Source organism: Arachis stenosperma, chromosome 10, assembly GCF_014773155.1.
Source record: "Arachis stenosperma cultivar V10309 chromosome 10, arast.V10309.gnm1.PFL2, whole genome shotgun sequence".
Lineage (NCBI taxonomy): Eukaryota > Viridiplantae > Streptophyta > Magnoliopsida > Fabales > Fabaceae > Arachis > Arachis stenosperma.
Genome location: NC_080386.1, coordinates 29,118,526 through 29,137,397, shown reverse-complemented (window position 1 = coordinate 29,137,397; position 18,872 = coordinate 29,118,526). Strand labels below are relative to the sequence as shown.

General features: G+C 35.1%; 1 protein-coding gene across 1 annotated transcript; it reads left to right on the top strand.

Annotated features, from left to right (window-relative positions):
- Nucleotides 1-4,243: 4,243 nt before the first annotated feature.
- On the top strand, nucleotides 4,244-8,956 carry LOC130954631 (thioredoxin domain-containing protein PLP3B-like). Its single transcript, XM_057881388.1, has 8 exons — nucleotides 4,244-4,530; nucleotides 6,326-6,400; nucleotides 6,657-6,704; nucleotides 6,798-6,940; nucleotides 7,028-7,100; nucleotides 7,276-7,337; nucleotides 8,394-8,491; nucleotides 8,556-8,956. The coding sequence occupies exons 1-8, from the start codon at nucleotides 4,447-4,449 to the stop codon at nucleotides 8,660-8,662; spliced, it is 690 nt and encodes a 229-aa protein (XP_057737371.1). The 5' UTR covers nucleotides 4,244-4,446; the 3' UTR covers nucleotides 8,663-8,956.
- The last annotated feature ends 9,916 nt before the right edge of the window (nucleotides 8,957-18,872 follow it).

Below are 18,872 nucleotides of genomic sequence, written 5' to 3'. Positions count from 1 at the left end.
CTGTCAATCACATCAACATTCATGAAATAGATGAGACTGAAACCTCATACCTTGATAATGATTCCCAAATTTCTAATTTCCAATAAAGAATATATAGCACAACCTTATTATGTGTGGAGAACACATTTTCATGGGAAGACCAGCTGCTGGATAGTTTTTTCTTTGGATAAAGACATGTGCTAGTTAGACAAAGAATACCATGAACCTATTTTACTCGCACAAGGCCATTCCTTTCTCAATGAACCTCTTAACTTGAGGCCAAGGAGGTGTATGTCCATCCAACAGCTGAAATATAAAACAAATTTAACACAATCAACAGAAAAATATAATCCAATTCAGTTGAACTTAAAAAATAAATAATAAACAACAAGTTACACATCAATTTTTCTGAATCACATCACCACTGGTAGAATAGATTAGGTACAAAACCAATTCCTTCATAATCATCCACACAACCCACATGCAACCAGAAACACAAATAGTGGAATGATGCCATCATTTTTTTCTCTAATTATCAATAGAAAATAAGAATGGAAAAAACTGTGAAAATTAGTTAAACTTTGGGGCAGACTTAGTAACACAAATAGTAGAGTGATGCCATCTTATTCTAACAAAGCCACTTCCTTTGTGAATGACATCTCAAATTCAGGACAAAGACCCCATGTCTTTTCAAGAGCTGAAATACAAAATAATTTTTACATAAATAATAAAAAAAAATGAGAATGCAATTGAGTTGAATAACCAAATCTTTCATTTAATGAGGAAGAAGCTATGAATCAATTCATATCAATCACATCACCACTCACCAAATAGGTTAGATAGAAAGCCCATACCTTGATAGGCATTCCCACATTCTCATCTCCATTCAATGGCATAGAGACAACTAATCATAGGAGCAAAACCTGAACCAAGACAAAAACAGGAAAAAGAAGTGAAACTTTCAAGAAATCAAGAAATAGGGACAGAAATTGAGATATCACACCACACCTACTGCAGTGCACCTACATGTCATTAGACCATAGGGAAGGCAGTCACCAACTACCCCAAACAATGATTCTACTCATGACAATGAGAGTTGGTAAATGTATTAGGTAGGAATACATTCAAAACAGCAGATGAATGAGAAAAAAAGTATAAACAAACATCAATAAAAATATGTCAATCAACAGCTGAAATATTAAATAATCTTAACACAAAAAAAATGAAAGAGCTGAAAAAATCAGAACTTGAATAATCCAATTTCCAATAAAGAATATATAGCACAACCTTATTATGTGTGGAGAACATATTTTTATGGGAAGACCAGCTGCTGGATAGTTTTTCTTTGGATAAAGACATGTGCTAGTTAAACAAAGAATACCATGAACCTATTTTACTGGCACAAGGCCATTCTTTTCTCAATGAACCTCTTAACTTGAGGCCAAGGAGGTGTATGTCCATCCAACAACGGAAATATAAAATAAATTTAACACAAACAATAGAAAAATGTAATCCAATCCAGTTGAACTTAAAAAATAAATAAATAAACAACATGCTACACATCAATTTTTGTGAATCACATTACCACTGATACAATATATTATGTACAAAATCCATTCTTTGATAATGATCCACACAACCCACATGCAACTAGTAACACAAATAATGCAGTGATGCCATCGTTTTTTACTCTGATTATCAATAGAAAATAAAAATAGAAAAAATTGTGAAAATTATTTAAACTTTGGGCAGACCTAGTAACACAAATAGTGTAGTGGTGCCATCTTATTCTGAGAAAGGCACTTCTTTTGTGAATGACATCTCAAGTTCAGGACAAAGACCCCATGTCTTTTCAAGAGCTGAAATATAAAATAATTTTTACATAAATAATAAAAAAAATTGAGAATGCAATTGAGTTGAATAACAAAATCTTTTATTCAATGAGGAAGAAGCTATGAATCAATTCATATCAATCACATCACCACTCACCAAATAGGTTAGATAGAAGCGCATACCTTGATAGGCATTCCCACATTCTCATCTCCATTCAGTGGCATAGAGACAACTAATCACACCACACCTACTACAATGCGCCTACATGTCATTAGACCATAGGGAAGGCAGTCATCAACTACCCCAAACAATGATTCTACTCATGGCAATGAGAGTTGGTAAATGTGTTAGGTAGGAATACATTCAAAACAGCAGATGAATGGAAAAAAAGTATAGACAAACATCAATAAAAATATGTCAATCAATAGCTGGAATATTAAATAATTTTAACACAAACAGCAAAAAAATGAAAGACCTGAAAAAATCAGAACTTGAATACAAAACTTGAACAGCAAATGGAATTGTATATATTCAACTTGAATCGGAGTGGCAGAAGCACATTCCTTTATGAAAGAAGCAAACAAATTCATGACAATCAGCTCCACTTCTTTGCAAGAGCTGAAATACACAGCATTTTTTTGCATAACCAATAAAGGATTCGAATGAAAATGAATTGACTAACAAAAGGTTTCTTCAGAATACACAAATAACTAACCAAGAAGCTATCAATAAATTCCTATCAATCACATCACCACTCACCAAATAGATTAGATAGAAAGCCCATACCTTGATAGGCATTCCCACATTTTCAGTGAAGAATGTATGGCAGAACATCATTACCTATGCAAAAGACATCTTCAAGGGAAGATAACCTAGTCCACATGCCCAAATGCAACCATCAATTAACTTTATCTAAACTTAATGGATTATTTGAATATACATAAAATAAAAATACAAAAATACATTCATGAAATTTTAATATTGCATTCAATTGGTCTACTTTTAATATAATATATGAGATTGCTTCATAAAATTTCACATGAAACATAAGTAACAGAACATGATTCTAAATACAGAAAACAATTTAAAAACTCAATGGATTTGTTGAATGTACAGAAAATAAAAAAATTAGAAATAGATTCATGAAATACACAAACCACATGCAACAAACAATTCAACAGAACAAAAGTAGAACTGATAATGAGTTCAAACTGAAGGTTAACAACAACTGCCAAAGAATGTGACCAACAACATGAACCTAGAAACAAACCAAGTCACATACAAAATTTACAAAATTAAAAATTTCACAAACCCTACAGAATAACATGTGGGTTAACCATCGAACAGATACCAAAAAACATCACAATTTTGCAAGATTAGAAATTTCAAAAACCCTAGAGAACAAAACCAAGTCACATACAAAATTTGCAAAATTAGAAATTTCACAAACCCTACACAATAATATCTGGCTTAACCGTCGAACAGATACCAAAAAGCATCACAATTTGCAAGATTAGGAATTTCACAAACTCTAGAGAACAAAATCTCGCTTAACCATCGAACAGAAAAATTGGTTTGGATGCACCTGATTCATTGATTTGAGATCTTGAATCTGAGCCAAAAATTGGGAAATCACTAACCTGAATGAACGGCGATGACCCAGACTCCCAAGAAAACAGAGCTCGTAGACAGAGTTCCCTAGGGCAGACGAAAGGGAATTTGGAGAAGAAAGCAAAGCTCCTAGGGTTCCAAGAAATCATTACATGTTCAAACAAATCCATGAAGAAGGAAGGTTGCGTGAGCGATTCGGTGAAAGGGATTCGAGGTTGCGTGAGAGAGAACGTGAAAGGGATGGCTGACGCAACCAAGGACAGATGAGTACATGCATCGCTGTCCATGAAAAGCCAGCTGGAGGAGATGCCACCGTGGAAGAAAGCCTCCAGGTGGGACTGTAGCCGGCGTGAGATGCGGGGAGGTCTCCAGCTCGGAGATGAAACTATGGCTATCTAGTGTATAATGATATATATAAGAATTTAATGAATAAATTTATCATTATTTTTATCCAAAAAATACAAAAATTATAGTACAATATTATTGTGCAATTAATAATAATAATAATTTTATTTTATTTTATTTTTGGACGGAAGACTATTATGTCTAACAGAGAGAAACGTTGGGGATTGATTTGTACATTAGTTTTTTTTGGACTAAAATGTCTGTTTTTAAAATTTTTGGAAACTGATCTGAATAATTATTCTGCCGAAAAATATACTAAAAATGGATTTACCTGTCAAAATAAAACCTTGAAAATTAATATGTGTATTAATTTTTTTTAGAAACTAGAATATCCTATTCTAAAATCTTGGGAGTGATTTAGGTAATTTTTAAAATTTCAAAAACAAAAATATATTTTAGCTATCCTTGCTACAGTTTAGGTTGGGACCTGGAAGCCTGAATCGTCCGATTTCACGATCCTTGCCACAGTTTCCCTCCGCATCTATACTACTAGCAAGCAACGGAGGTTGGTTCTTCCTCCCTCGTCCCTTCCCTTCCCTTCCCAATTTGTGCATACATTACACACAGATCTCAACCGTTCGAGCGAGAGGCTTCTCCGCGTTTCTTTTGTGTTTCGAAATGGATCCGAACGCAGTAAAGTCCACTTTGTCAAATCTTGCCTTTGGAAACGTAATGGCTGCAGCTGCCCGTGATTATCAGAAGGTTCATCATCTAATTCTTCTCATTCCATTTTTCAAATTTCATTTTCGTTTAGCAGGTTCCATTCAACATCTGTATGAGATCCTAGGTCATTTTCCTTATCAATGAGATATCAAGTGTGAGAGGTGAAGGTCATCATCCATTGCCTTAAGGTTTTGGGTGAAGATTTGGCATCCTAACCCTGTTTCAGTTAATGGCTTAATCCATTGGTTGAAGTATCCGGTGTTCTTTCTAATACTGCTTATTAGTTTTAGGTTATTGAGAGTCTGATTTTACAGTGCTTTGGACATTGTTCCTTTGATTCAGTCGTTCAATTGGAGTCACCATAATCAGTGCTTTGGACATTTCCGAAAATTCTTTCTCTCTGTCAGCCTAAACTTATGGGACAAGTAATTTCATCTAATGGTATTAGAGTTTCTGTGATTAAAAGTCTAAAATTTGATGTTGTGAACCCAAATGGAAGAATTTTAGCATAAGAGAAATATAAAAAGAGAGAAAACAAAAGTCTATGCAAAATTGAGACAAATCCAAAAGAGGCTCTCGTGTTAGAGGTGGACTAAAACCCCAAAGTGGTTGGTCAGTTCACGGCTTTCACCATTTTAGTTCTTCAAATCCAAAATTCACTATACTGGTCCTGGTCCTGAGATTTAGCTTAGGCACTATATTAGTTCCTGGATCTTTTCTAGTACCGAGTCTGCGAATGATGTGCTGAGTTGGCTCTGACTTGTCATGTTGGACTTGGGGCTAAACGGCGTTGTTTTATTTTGCCGCTTAAACAAGACAAAATGAGAAGACGAATAAGAGTTTATATGATGTGTAAACAGTTTTATCTCCCCTCACTCTCCAAAACGACCTCGTTTTTGTCTTGTTTAAGTGCCAAAATGAAACGACATCATTTAGTCTTATGTCTAGCATGGCAAGTTAGAGTTAGTTCAGCATTCCGTCTGTTGGCTCAATGCCGGAAAGGTATGGTGCCTGGAGCTGAATGGATTTCGGGACCAGTATAGTGAATTTTGAATATGAGGAACTAAAATAGTGAAAGCCTTGAATCACAGGACCAATATGGAGATTTAGTCCAGAAGAGTTAGAGATATAATTATTCATACATGTTCTCCTATCACATTAAGCTTTATTTGTTAGATTTGTGTGATTTGGTGGTTCTGAAATTACTGTCTTGCTGCATTCCATCTCGCATGTCCACGAACACACAAAAATATAGAATACTACTTACTGTATTTGACTGTTCTTTTTAATGCTTAAACTCTGCTATACACTTGAAATGTGTTTTTATTTTGGGGAGTGGAACCTCAATTTTTTTTCTATCAATTGTTTGGTAAAGTGTGATATTTTACCTTTTAATATCTGCTCTCATATGTTTTCTCTTGGTCTCACTTAAGAAGTGTAAGGTGAGAGATCATACTTTGCCAAACTATTGAGGGAAAAGAAATTGAGAGGATCCATTCCTTGTATTTTGTTGCACATAAGATCAAACTAAGAGTCCATGGAGTTGAACTGTGTTGGTTTTTCAATACTTTGAAGTTTTGATGGTGTTGAAAACATGAAATTGTTCTACAATTATCTTTTTTCTTCTTTTCTTGTTAAGTTGTTCTTATGGCAAAATATTTAAGAACCTTACCATAGTTGATGATGGGCAGCTGAATAATCTGTATAGGGGAACTCTTATAACCACCGTAACACACACATATTCTGTTATGACATTCATAGCACACACCTCACTCTCATAGCACAATACCTGTTTCATGCTGATGTGATCTGACTAATATTATGATTCCTGCAGGAATTGCTTGCACAAGAGAAGGTGCAGGCATCGAGTTCTTCTAACCAGGAGGTTGACCTTGATGATTTAATGGATGTATGATTTGTAAACTTGTCAAATTTGTCATATATGCTTATTTGTGTACACCTTATATTTTCTCACATGAAGTTTTCACATGACCTTGCGATGTGTTAGTTCGTACCATCACTTAGATGCTGATGCGATCCCTTGTTTGTTCTTAATTAAATTTAAAAATCTTCATGCAACAAGATCATGTGAAATTTTGACTTGAGAAAATCCATTCCCATTATTCTCCCCTTGTTTCAAATGGATGACACAATAGATATATCAGGATCCTGAGTTGGAAAAATTGCATGCAGATAGGATTGCAGCTCTTAAGGTAGGAATATTTCCGTATGTATCAGGATTCATGACAATGTTATTTATTTATTTATTAAATACCTTGGTATAATTACTAGATTTGCCTTGTTAGAAAGAAGCAGAGAAACGGCAGGAATGGAAGAAGAAAGGTCATGGGGAGTACAGGGAGATAACTGAAGGGGATTTCTTAGCTGAAGTCACCGGAAGTGAAAAAGTGATTTGTCATTTCTACCATAAGGAGTTCTATCGGTGCAAGTATGTTTTCTGGGTTAAATGTTGTTGCTAGACTTCAACACATCTCTGTCCCCTTCACCCTTTCACGCATGCTTAAAATGTTTCCAGGATAATTGATAAGCATCTAAAGTCCCTTTCATCAAAGCATATAGATACGAAGTTCATCAAGCTTGATGCAGAGGTCAGCATTAACGGTTACATTATTATTATTTGCAGTAGAGAAGATTTTATGTTTGACGGTTTTCTCATCATTAAGTCAATCTAATTGTGACATAAGTCTTATTACTTTAACATCACTGTTTTTCTTTTGGTAAAGAAATTGTGTAACAGTGTTCTTTGTTGATAATGAAATGCAGAATGCACCATTCTTCGTTGCAAAACTGGCAATAAAGACTTTGCCTTGTGTCATACTGTTCAGGTGGGCCTATATCTGTTACCTCATAACTGTTGGTCATGTTAATTGAGTGCTTTTAGTATTCACAAAGCATATTGTGTGTTGCTGGTTTCACAAAACAATAAAAAATAAAATAAATATAAAAATTGACTATCATCAATCTTTACTGTGCAACAGGCTCTTTACATTCGAAGTGCCTAAGACTATCATGCTTTTTCCTAGGGACTAATTGTTAGTAGCTTTATAGAAATAAAAAGGATGATGTTGTCAGACCAGTTTATACTTCATCTATTACTTATTATCTGGTATCTGTTGTCTGTTACATATGCATAGAGGATTATTGCATGTGTCCAAATCCAAAAATGATCTCTCTTTAACTTCCCATGTTTTGCTAAGAAGTTATTTGTTGATGTAACTGAACAAGACTTACACATGTGAATAACTTTTTATACACTGAGTTCTGTCATTTCAACCATTAAATTCAGACATTTAACATAATAGATCAATTGCGCAAAATTTCATAAAACTTGGAAATTATTTGATATTTAATCTTACTACATTTTGAACTATAATATAATTTTGAAAATACAAGTAAATATCTACTTTAAGATAACTCGTTTATTGATGTTCTAATTCTTTCAAAATTTATGAGTTTGATTATCAAAATAATATAATATGATTCAATGGTTGAATTGATAAAATTTAGAATACATAAGTTATTCAGCATTGTAAGCCAATAAGATTAATATGGTGTAAGTGGACCCATACTATTTTAAAAATAACTACCTATGGTATAAGAAATTAAGAACTAGCCAAAATAACTACCTATCTTTTCTTTTTAATACTAATTTTTACTATTTTCAACTAAATAATGATCTCTTTTATTTTATGTACTAATGTCTATCACTCCACCTTTATAATGTGTACAATAGTAATAAATATGGAATAGTCAAAATAGTAAGTACTTTATTCTTCTATAAAGAGGTCTTAGATTCAAATTTTAAGAAATAATAAAAAAATTACATGAGAAGGATATTCTATGAAAGAAAATTTGAGCACTATGGTGTTTCTTTTGCTCAGGCAAGGAGTTGCCGGAGATAGATTGATAGGATTTCAAGATTTGGGAGGGAAAGATGATTTTTCCACAAGAACACTCGAAGCTCTGCTCATAAAGAAAGGTAATGTTTTTCATTGCATTCCGTTACTTATTGACTGTAAAGTTCTCTAACTGTTGGTTTACAGGCATAATTGATGAGAAGAAATATGAGGATGATGAAAATGATGGATATGATGAAAATACGCGCAGAGCAGTCAGATCATCGGTCGTTGCTGATTCAGATTCTGATTAAAAATTAATCCACTAATGGTGTCATGGAAGTTTTTAGAGTCAAGATTTTGCTTTGTTCATATTTTATTTTTCAAGATCTCTGGTAGTCTGGTTTGTATAATCATCATTGTTAAATTGATGTTTATTTATGAGAGGGAAATTAAATCCGTGACAATAATGAAACCATGTGCTTGTATAACCGGTTTGAATTGCTTTGGGGCCAAACCAAGTTGAAATATGCAAATTTTGATATTATATTTTCTACTTTTTCAATGGACGATTTAGATTTATAAGAACAATTTATTTCGTTGACCAATTTATTGTGCTATAATATAATCTAGAGTTTACATATTAAATTTAAGCATACCTTTTTCTACTTTTTATCTTTTGTTAATATTTTAAATTGTCAATCATGAACCAAACTAGTCACTCAAATGGTTTTTGTTATAACTTGTAACATTGTTATTGGGGTGGTGTCATGTCGTTAAGTGTTACTGTGCATGCTTACTTAAACTTAGTCTCACATGTCAAAACATAGTTTAAGCACAACATAGTGGCGCATAACATGTCAAACTGTGTTAGTGCCGTGTGTCGAGTTAAGTCCCAAACTAAAATAGACCTTGAGATTGGTGTTGTACACTAAAATTGTTTTTGAGATTGATAAAAATATATCGTATTAGTCCCGGACCATTTTCCGTTAACAGCATGCTGATGTGGCTCAATGACGTAAACCATTAGTGATATGTGGTATGTTGATGTGGATGGATGTGTCATGTGTCACAATATTATTTAGCTGTGTCATCTTGCGTCATATGTTTGCAATATTATTTGTTCACATGTTATCCATTATTTTATCATTGTAGATATACTAAATTGGTCCATAACTTTACATTAAGTAACTCATTTTAATCTATGAAATTAAATGTCATGTACCAAATCGGTCCTTTAATAATTTTTTCTCTTTTTTTATTAATTCAAAATTCTCATTATCTTTGAATGTACTAATTTTAATTATATTTTTTCACATATTTTTTAAATAAAAATACTTTTGGTAAATATTTTTAAGATTTTAGTTTTAATCATATAATTTTTTTATAATAATTTAATATTAATAAAAATAACTTATTAACTTCTCATGTAATAAGAGAAGAAACTACACAATCACTTCAGATAAGATCATCAATTTAGATGATTAAATTATCATCTTTTCTTATAAATATTCTAACAAATTTAGGTGCGTTGCAACCCAGTTCTTACTATTAACATACATAAAGAATATAAAGAATCTGTTGTAAAAAGAAGGAAAAAAACAGATACTAACTAATAAGATTAGTTGAGCAATTTTCCATTAATTCAAATAATGTTTTCAAATAATTCTATTATGAGGAGTAGGGTTAGTTAGATTAGTAGTGGAAGCTTCTGTGTATATATATACTCCTATTCTAGTGTACAAACAATAAATGAAAAATAACACTTTCTAATTTCTTCTGCATAAGTTTCATTCTTCTGCTTAGAAATTCTTTTTCTTTCTTATTCTTACATGGTATCATAGAGCAATAAAGATTCATGGACCCAGAAATCATCAACAACCCACTACCTTTCAGTTCCACTCTCCAAGCATCTTCTACACCTACGACAACAATTGTAAAATCACTATCCATTTCTTCACCCGAGAAATTGAATAATGATAATTTTCTTACTTGGCATCATTCTGCAATTCTTACAATTTCAGGTCAAGAATTTGAAGATCACTTAGACAAAAAGAAGATTCCAATTCGCTATGCCTCACCAGCAGATGCACAAGCTCAAAAAGAATCAAAGGCATATAGAGAATTGAGACTTGATGACTACAATATTGTTTCATGGTTATTTTCATCCATGGACTCCTCCTTTAAGCATCGAGTTATTCGCTGTCACTTTGTTCATGAATTTTGGAGCCGCCTTCATACACATTTTGCATCTCAAACCAAGGCTCACATTAGACAACTCCAATTGCAATTGAAGTCAATCAAAAAGGTAGGATCAACATGAGATTACCTTCTTGAAATCAAGAAAGTGGTTGATTTTTTTGCTACTGTTAAAGCTCCTTTAACTGATGCAGAATACACCAATGCCATTCTAGATGGCTTAAATGAAGATTATCAATCTTTTTTCACCTATGTTACAGCAAAAGATTCACCCTACTCTATTCCTAATCTTGAAGCTCTCTTGATGGCTCAAGAAGACATTGTCGAGAGATTCAAGAAACTGGATTGCTCTATGGTGCAGGTAAATTTTACTCAGTCACAACTTGTTAATCAAAATAATTATGATCCTAGCTTTGGAAGACACACAACAAACATGCCTAGTAGAGGAACTTATGGTAGAAGAGGTCGTAGAGGAAGATCGCAATGTGGAGTCTAAATCAGTTTTTGTGCTTAACCTCTTTGATTGATTAATTGACAACTAATTAATTATTGAGAAACTGAGGAACTAAGAAATTGAAAATCAGTTACTAAAGATTTATCGTGAAAGATCTTTGCATACTTTAACATAAGTAAACAAACTTTGATTTCTCTAAGAGCATAAACATCTTTGAAACCCTTAACTCTTACCATCATTGTCTTCTCTCAAATAAACATTCAAATTCTCTATCCGTAAGCATTTAAGCATTCAATCATTCAAGCTCCAAAGTTCTCAGCAAGACTCAATCTTGCCCTCTTCAATCCAGGTTCTTTTAATATAATTAGGTATTTAATCTGATATTTGCTTGTTCAAACCTTTAATTCTCGTGGGAGCGATATCCACTCACTATGATATTACTTGAGCGATCCAGTACACTTGTCGGTATCCGTGAGCTTCAATTTTGGTTCACCACATAACGTTCGAAATCATATCACCTCGAGCACCTGGCTGATGCTCCCAGGAGAAATTCGACATGCTTGTCCAAAAGGCACAAGAATTCGAGGCTAACTTGGAAGTGCTTGAGTCCAACCTAAATAAGCCCGACCTCAATCAGGGGCACTATTCATACCCTGATCCAAAACATAAAGCCAGGTCCAAAATAAATAAAACCTAATCAACAAGTATTATTCAGAACGACGCCTACCCGACCTCAGAGAGGTCGGACTCAGTGACACTGGTCTAGCTCTACTTATCTAAATAAGTAACTAACTCCTACAATCTCTCCAATTTACTAGAAAGGAGATCTCAACAACCTCTCTACCAAAAAAGAGTAACCAACTATTATTGAAACCAATCTACTAAAAATATGCCTAAAATCTATGCTAACTTAAGTATTAGAGTCTCTTGTAGGTACTGATGAGCGGATATTTTATACGCTTTTTGGGGATAATTTCATGTAGTTTTTAGTATGTTTTAGTTAGTTTTTAGTATATTTTTATTAGATTTTAGGCAAAATTCATATTTCTGGACTTTACTATGAGTTTGTATGTTTCTCTGTGATTTCAGGTATTTTCTGGCTGAAATTGAGGGAGCTGAGCAAAAATCTGATTCAGGCTGAAAAAGGACTGCTGATGCTATTGGATTATGACCTCCCTGCACTCGGAATGAATTTTTTGGAGCTACAGAAGTCCAATTGGAACGCTTTCAATTGGGTTGGAAAGTAGACATCCAGGGCTTTCTAGCAATATATAATAGTCCATACTTTGCTTGAAGATAAATGATGTAAACTGGCGTTTAACGCCAGTTCCATGTTCCATTCTCGCGTTAAACGCCAGAAACAGGTTGCAAATTGGAGTTAAATGCCCAAAACAGGTTACAACCTGAAGTTTAACTCCAGAAATAGCCCAGGCACGTGAAAAGCTCAAGTTTCAGCCCCAACACACACCAAGTGGGTTGGAAAGTAGACATCCAGGGCTTTCTAGCAATATATAATAGTCCAACGCCAGTTCCATGTTCCATTCTCGCGTTAAACGCAGAAACAGGTTGCAAATTGGAGTTAAATGCCCAAAACAGGTTACAACCTGAAGTTTAACTCCAGAAATAGCCCAGGCACGTGAAAAGCTCAAGTTTCAGCCCCAACACACACCAAGTGGGCCCCAGAAGTGGATTTCTGCACTATCTATCTTAGTTTACTCATTTTCTATAAACCGAGGTTACTACTTTAGTATTTAAACAACTTTTAGAGATTTATTCTGTACCTCATGACATTTTAGATCTGAACTTTGTACCTTTTGACGGGATGAGTCTCTAAACTCCATTGTTGGGGGTGAGGAGCTCTGCTGTGTCTCGATGGATTAATGCAATTATTTCTATTTTCTATTCAAACACGCTTGTTTCTATCTAAGATATTCATTCGCACTTCAATATGATGAATGTGATGATCCGTGACACTCATCACCATTCTCAACCTATGAATGCGTGTCTGACAACCACCTCCATTCTACATTAGATTAAATGAGTATCTCTTGGATCCCTTAATCAGAGTCTTCGTGGTATAAGCTAGAATCCATTGGCAGCATTCTTGAGAATCCGGAAAGTCTAAACCTTGTTTGTGGTATTCCGAGTAGGATTCATGGATTGAATGACTGTGACGAGCTTCAAACTCACAAGGGTTGGGCGTAGTGACAAACGCAAAAGGATCAATAGATCCTATTCCATCATGAGTGAGAACCGACAGATGATTAGTCGTGTGGTGACAGCACACCTGGACCATTTTCATTGAGAGGACGGATGGTAGCCATTGACAATGGTGATCTACCAACACACAGCTTGCCATAGGGGGAACCTTGCGTGCATGAAGAAGAAGACAAGGGGAAAGCAGAGATTCAGAAGACAAAGCATCCCCAAAACTCCAACATATTCTCCATTACTGCATAACAAGTATTATTTAATCTATGCTCTCTTGTTCATTTGCAAGTCAACTGATAATTATAATTGATATCCTGACTAAGAATTATAAGATAACCATAGCTTACTTCAAACCAACAATCTCTGTGGGATCGACCCTTACTCACGTAAGGTATTACTTGGACGACCCAGTGCACTTGCTGGTTAGTGGTACGAATTGTGAAAAGTGTGATTTACAATTTCATGCACCAGGTACCATCCCCACTATCACCAAGACATCAGACAGATTCATCTTCGTTGGAGAAAACGTTGGATAAATCACCTAAAGACGTTTGGACCTCATGTTCAGACCCAAAACAACCCAATTTCAGGTAACACAGAAATATTCAAATTTTTTAAAAAGTATAATTAAATTTTTTTATAAGAACAATATATATATTCTATACAATAGTTGATTGGTGATTGAGTTTTGAAAAGCATGTATAATGATTGTGTTTTGTTTTTGCACATTGCTCGGATAAAATCCTCTTCTCTTCCCATCATCGAAAACTTATTGAGGAAATTCTTGATACAATGTATTATCTAGAAAAGAAGGGTGAGTTAACTAAGTTCATCCTTGACCGGCGGTTAAAGTAAAAAAAATCACAATCTATGAATCTTATCTATTGTTAATTCATCGTTTTGGAGTAAAGTCAACACTGTGAAATTGATTACTAATAATATCCGACACACACACACACACACACACACACACACACACACACACACCACACACACACACACACACACACACACACACACATATATATATATATATATATTATTCATACCCTGGCTGAAGTAACAAGCCATGCCCACACTAAGCTAAGAAGCCCAAATCTAAGGATTGGCCCTCACCGCCTATCTGACCTCCTCAAAGAGGTCAGAATCAGCACACAGAGGCAAGTAACACTTATTCAAAGTAAGTAACCGCTTCCTTATATCTCTCACCCATTTCTAGAAGAGATATCCCAACAACCCTAAGATAAAGGGACGGTTATCCACCATCAGAAGTGGAACTACTTCAACGGTGGTTATTGGCTCGTCCCCTATAAATATCCTGACACACTCAGATACAGTTAAGTTCCAATATATACTAAAATCCTGCTTAACCCCTTGCTGACTTAGGCATCGGAGTGTCTTGCAAGTACCACCCCCCCATTCCTCAAACTCACAACTTGGACGGTGGCTCCCAGGCGAATACAAGTCAGAGACCACCTTCCTCCATAGTTTGGGCCTTCTGTTCTTGTCCAATCCACCTATCTTCAGGTTACCTACGTGACATTGGCGCCATTGTCGGAGACCTAGAAGATCAACCAACAATGGCAAATGACCATCAAGAGGATGGACACACCGCATCGGAGTCTGAGCAAGAACATCAAGACGCGGTCAACAACGATAGGGCAATAATATCCATACAAGGATTGGGAAGACAGCAGGCGAAGGTCCCTCTAACACCCAGGGATCAAAAAGGATCTCCTCCGAGGTTCACCAGCATGGAAAAGACGAGCAACCTCACTTCTGTTCTAGTTTTAATCCTTATTTTCATCTAGTCTCTTCTATCTTTCCTTATTTTGTTGCTTTAATCTCTTTAGTTTATCTTGTCATTTTCTCTATTTTTGTTATTTTTATCTATTTACACTCTTTGTTACTTTTGGTTTACATTTAATGCAATTTTATGTTTCATGTTATTTATTGCTTTATTGAGTTGTTATTTTTACTTTCTTGCAATTGGTAGATGTAACATTTATTATTTCTTGTCATTTTATCATGCTTTATTTTCATACCCACCAAGTGTTGACAAAATGCTTGGTTGGGTTTTTGCATAGTTTTTCTCACTCTTGGTTGGGAATTTGTGTGGTTTGGGTGAACTTGAGTGGTGGATGTCCATTCCACATTGTGTGTGGGTTGTTAATTAATTTGGTTTTTCTTGACTCTAAGTGACCCCTTAGTGTTGACTTAGGACTTAGGGATTGTGATTAATTATGCCTAGTTGACTTATCCTCGATGTAGGGTTGACTAATTAAGATTAATCCACACACAATTACCATGTTTGTCGTCCACAACTAAGATAGGAACCCATAACTACCAATTCTCACCAAGAGTCCTTTTTGGTATTTAATTTACATTTGCATTGCTTTTACTTGCTTTGACTTTTAATTTCTTGTATGTCAAGTTACCTTCTTGCTTATTTACATTCCTTGCACTTTACATTTCTTGCAATCTTTCTATCAATCCCCTTGTTCCCTCATAGCCAACAATGACACTTAATTGCACTCCTAGGGAAGACGACTCGAGGTTGAATGACTCTCGGTTTAAATTAGAAATATTAAACTTTGATGTTTGGGATTTAATTTGTCAGTTTGGTCTATACTTGCAATGTAAGCTATCTTGAGTAGAAAAATACAAACCGGTGCAAAATCGCACTCATCAAGTTTTTGACGCCGCTGCCGGGGAGTTGCAATGGTGTTGTTGTTGGCTATTGTAAATATGTGAATATGTGAATAGCTTCTTTTGATTGATTGCTTGTTTTTGCTAGTTTTAGGAGTTCATTTTGTTCATTCTTATTACCTTTGGTTTTTATTTTCTTTTTATCCTATGAATTCTCACCCATTGCATGGTGAGTTTTGTGCTATTGTGCTATTGGAATTGGGAATTTCAAATGCTTGTTACCTAGATAGAATGAAGGGAATTCACAACAAGATCTTGGTGCACAAGCTTTGGAGCCTCAAAAGCCTTGGAGAATACAAGCTTGGGTGGGATTTCAAGGAGGTTTGATGAGAGCTCTCCATAAGTCCAACTTAAGGACATTAAACCAAAGTGCTAGGTGGGAGACACCCCACCATGGTAACATTGTTTCAATCCTTCTCTTTGTTTTTAATTTAACTTAATTGCATATTTGTTTGTATTAGTTAGTTTAGGCTTAATTTAATTTTGATTTTAGTAGGTTAATTTGTATGTGGTCATGAGATTTTGAATATTTTTGGGGTTGACCTTTCATTGAACTAAGGCTTGGTACCTTATAATTTTGAAGAATTTTTTTTGTGAAACAGGGCATCTGTGCGTGCGCACCATCTTGTGCGTGCGCACAAACTGCATTTTTTGCCACCTGTGCAGCCGCACAAGCTTGTGCGTCCGCACAATCCTTGACATGCCCTCTGGTCGCAATGCCAGCACAGCTTGTGCGTGCACGCTGCTCTGTTTTCTGTGACCTGTACGGCTGCACAGACGTGTGCGTCCGCACACAAATTGATAGCTCCTCTGGTGGGAGCGTTGGCACAGCTTGTGCGCGTGGACCCCCTACTCTTTTTGCGTTCTGTGCGTGCGCACAGACCTGTGTGCGAACACACATGACCCTTTTCTTAAAAAAAAAAGCGTTCTGTGCGTGCGCACACCCTTGTGTGCCCACACACGTCTTCATCCCTCTTTTGCCAAGAGCGCTCGCACAGAGTGTGCGAGCGCACACCTTTCTTTTTCTTCATAGTGTGCGTACGCACACGTGTCTGTGCGTACGCACATCCCTGTTTTCTCACTATTATGCTTCTTTTCCCTTCTTCTTTCTCTCTACTTCTTTCCCTCTTTTCTCTTCCTCTCTCTTCTCCCCCCCTTTCACCCTATTTTATGCTTGTTCATGTCTGTTTTGTTTGCATTTCGTTTTCCTTTTTGTAATTTTATTAGTTTTGCTTTACTTGTTTGTTAAGTGAATAAATTGCAAGTGTTGCTTAACTTTGATAGGGTTGCTTCTTGGTTGAAACTTACACCAATGCACTTATACTTTGCCTTAACTTACCAAGTACCTAGTGGGTTTGGCTACTCATGTTTTGATTATACCACTAGGATAAATTATATAAGTGCATTGAATTAAGTGATTTGAGTTGAAATTACTTGTTCATCGTGATTTGCATATCAAATTCATCACATGTCCGGTACTTATTCCTTGTTAATGCTTTGCATTTGTTTGAGTGACTTAACTTGATTTTTTTATCAAGATTATCACTTTTTGTAACAAGTACCTTTCCATGTGAGTTTTTCATTGTGTTTTATGATGAATAAGGAGTTTTCGTTCATTAATGGATTGGTTATTGTTTATTGTGCTATTTTATACCAATATTGCGCTTTCACTTGCACGATTACAATAACCGATATCAAATACTCAATTCACTTTTGTGGTCACGTAGGATTGCTTGTGCCTTAAGTTTACTTATTCTTTACTTGCAACCTAGGCTACCTAATTGAGGACAGTGCTATTTCTTTTGATTATGTGGTTTCTATTTTTACCGGGCCAATGTGTGTGTTCTAAACCGCGGGCACATAGAATGCACACATTGCCTTTCATCACACCACACACATTTTACTTTTTTCTCAATTGTTGTTTATTTGTTTACAAAGCAACCGAAGCCCCCGGAGCCCACCAGCTAAAGGTGGAGCCTCATAGTCCTTCATCCCCTGGATCATGTGTATGCACGGAAGACCGTACACAATTTAAGTGTGGAGGAGGATCGCCAACTTCAAGGGGGGTAAAAATTTCTCTTCTTAGACACTTCACAATATTCTTTTTGTTCTTTTCCTTCAATTTTTGCACTTTATTTGCGTTGTTTGTATATATTTCTTAATGCTTATAGTATTATGGTAGTAAATATTTGCATGTTGCATGTTAGATTAAATAAGTTTGGCAAAACAACAAAAAATTTTTATGAAATCCCTTTTAGGGCATGCCATTGATTGAATGGAGAAATTGTCTTTCAAACTTGCTTGAAGTATTTTTTCATAGAACATAGAAAAGAGCTAGAACAACATACCTTGTGAGATTTGAGCTTTAATTGTATGGTTGTACATCTTCAACTATAAAATTTGTTCTTGTGTGATAAACTTCTTTTATGATTGTGATCTTTGATTTGCATGATTCTATATGTCCATTATCTTGTGTATAAATGCATGTATATGATTGAGGCCATTATTTCAAATAGCTCACCTACCCAAATAGTCTACCTTTTATCTTCCATTGCTAGCCAACTTTGAACCTATGCTAAACCCATTTGTTCTTAATTTTAGCACATCATAAGCCTTAAGCAAAAAAATAATAAATGTCCCTTGTTTGGATCTTTGATTAGCTTAGGCCTGTGAGTGTGTTTATCATTTAAGTTTGGAAAGTTTGGGAACATTGTTTGGGATAAAATGGTGTTTTTATATTTTTGTCAAAATATTGGGAAGTGGGTACATACTCATGTAGGAATTATGTTAAAACATATGCATTGATGTTCTTGTATATATTTTAGTTTGAAAAAAAAAGTGATGAGAAAAATAAATAAAAGAAAAAATAGAAAAGAAAAGAAAAAAAGTAATAAAAAGGGGACAAAATGCCCCAAAGTGAAGTCAATAAGAATCAATGCATATGTGTGATG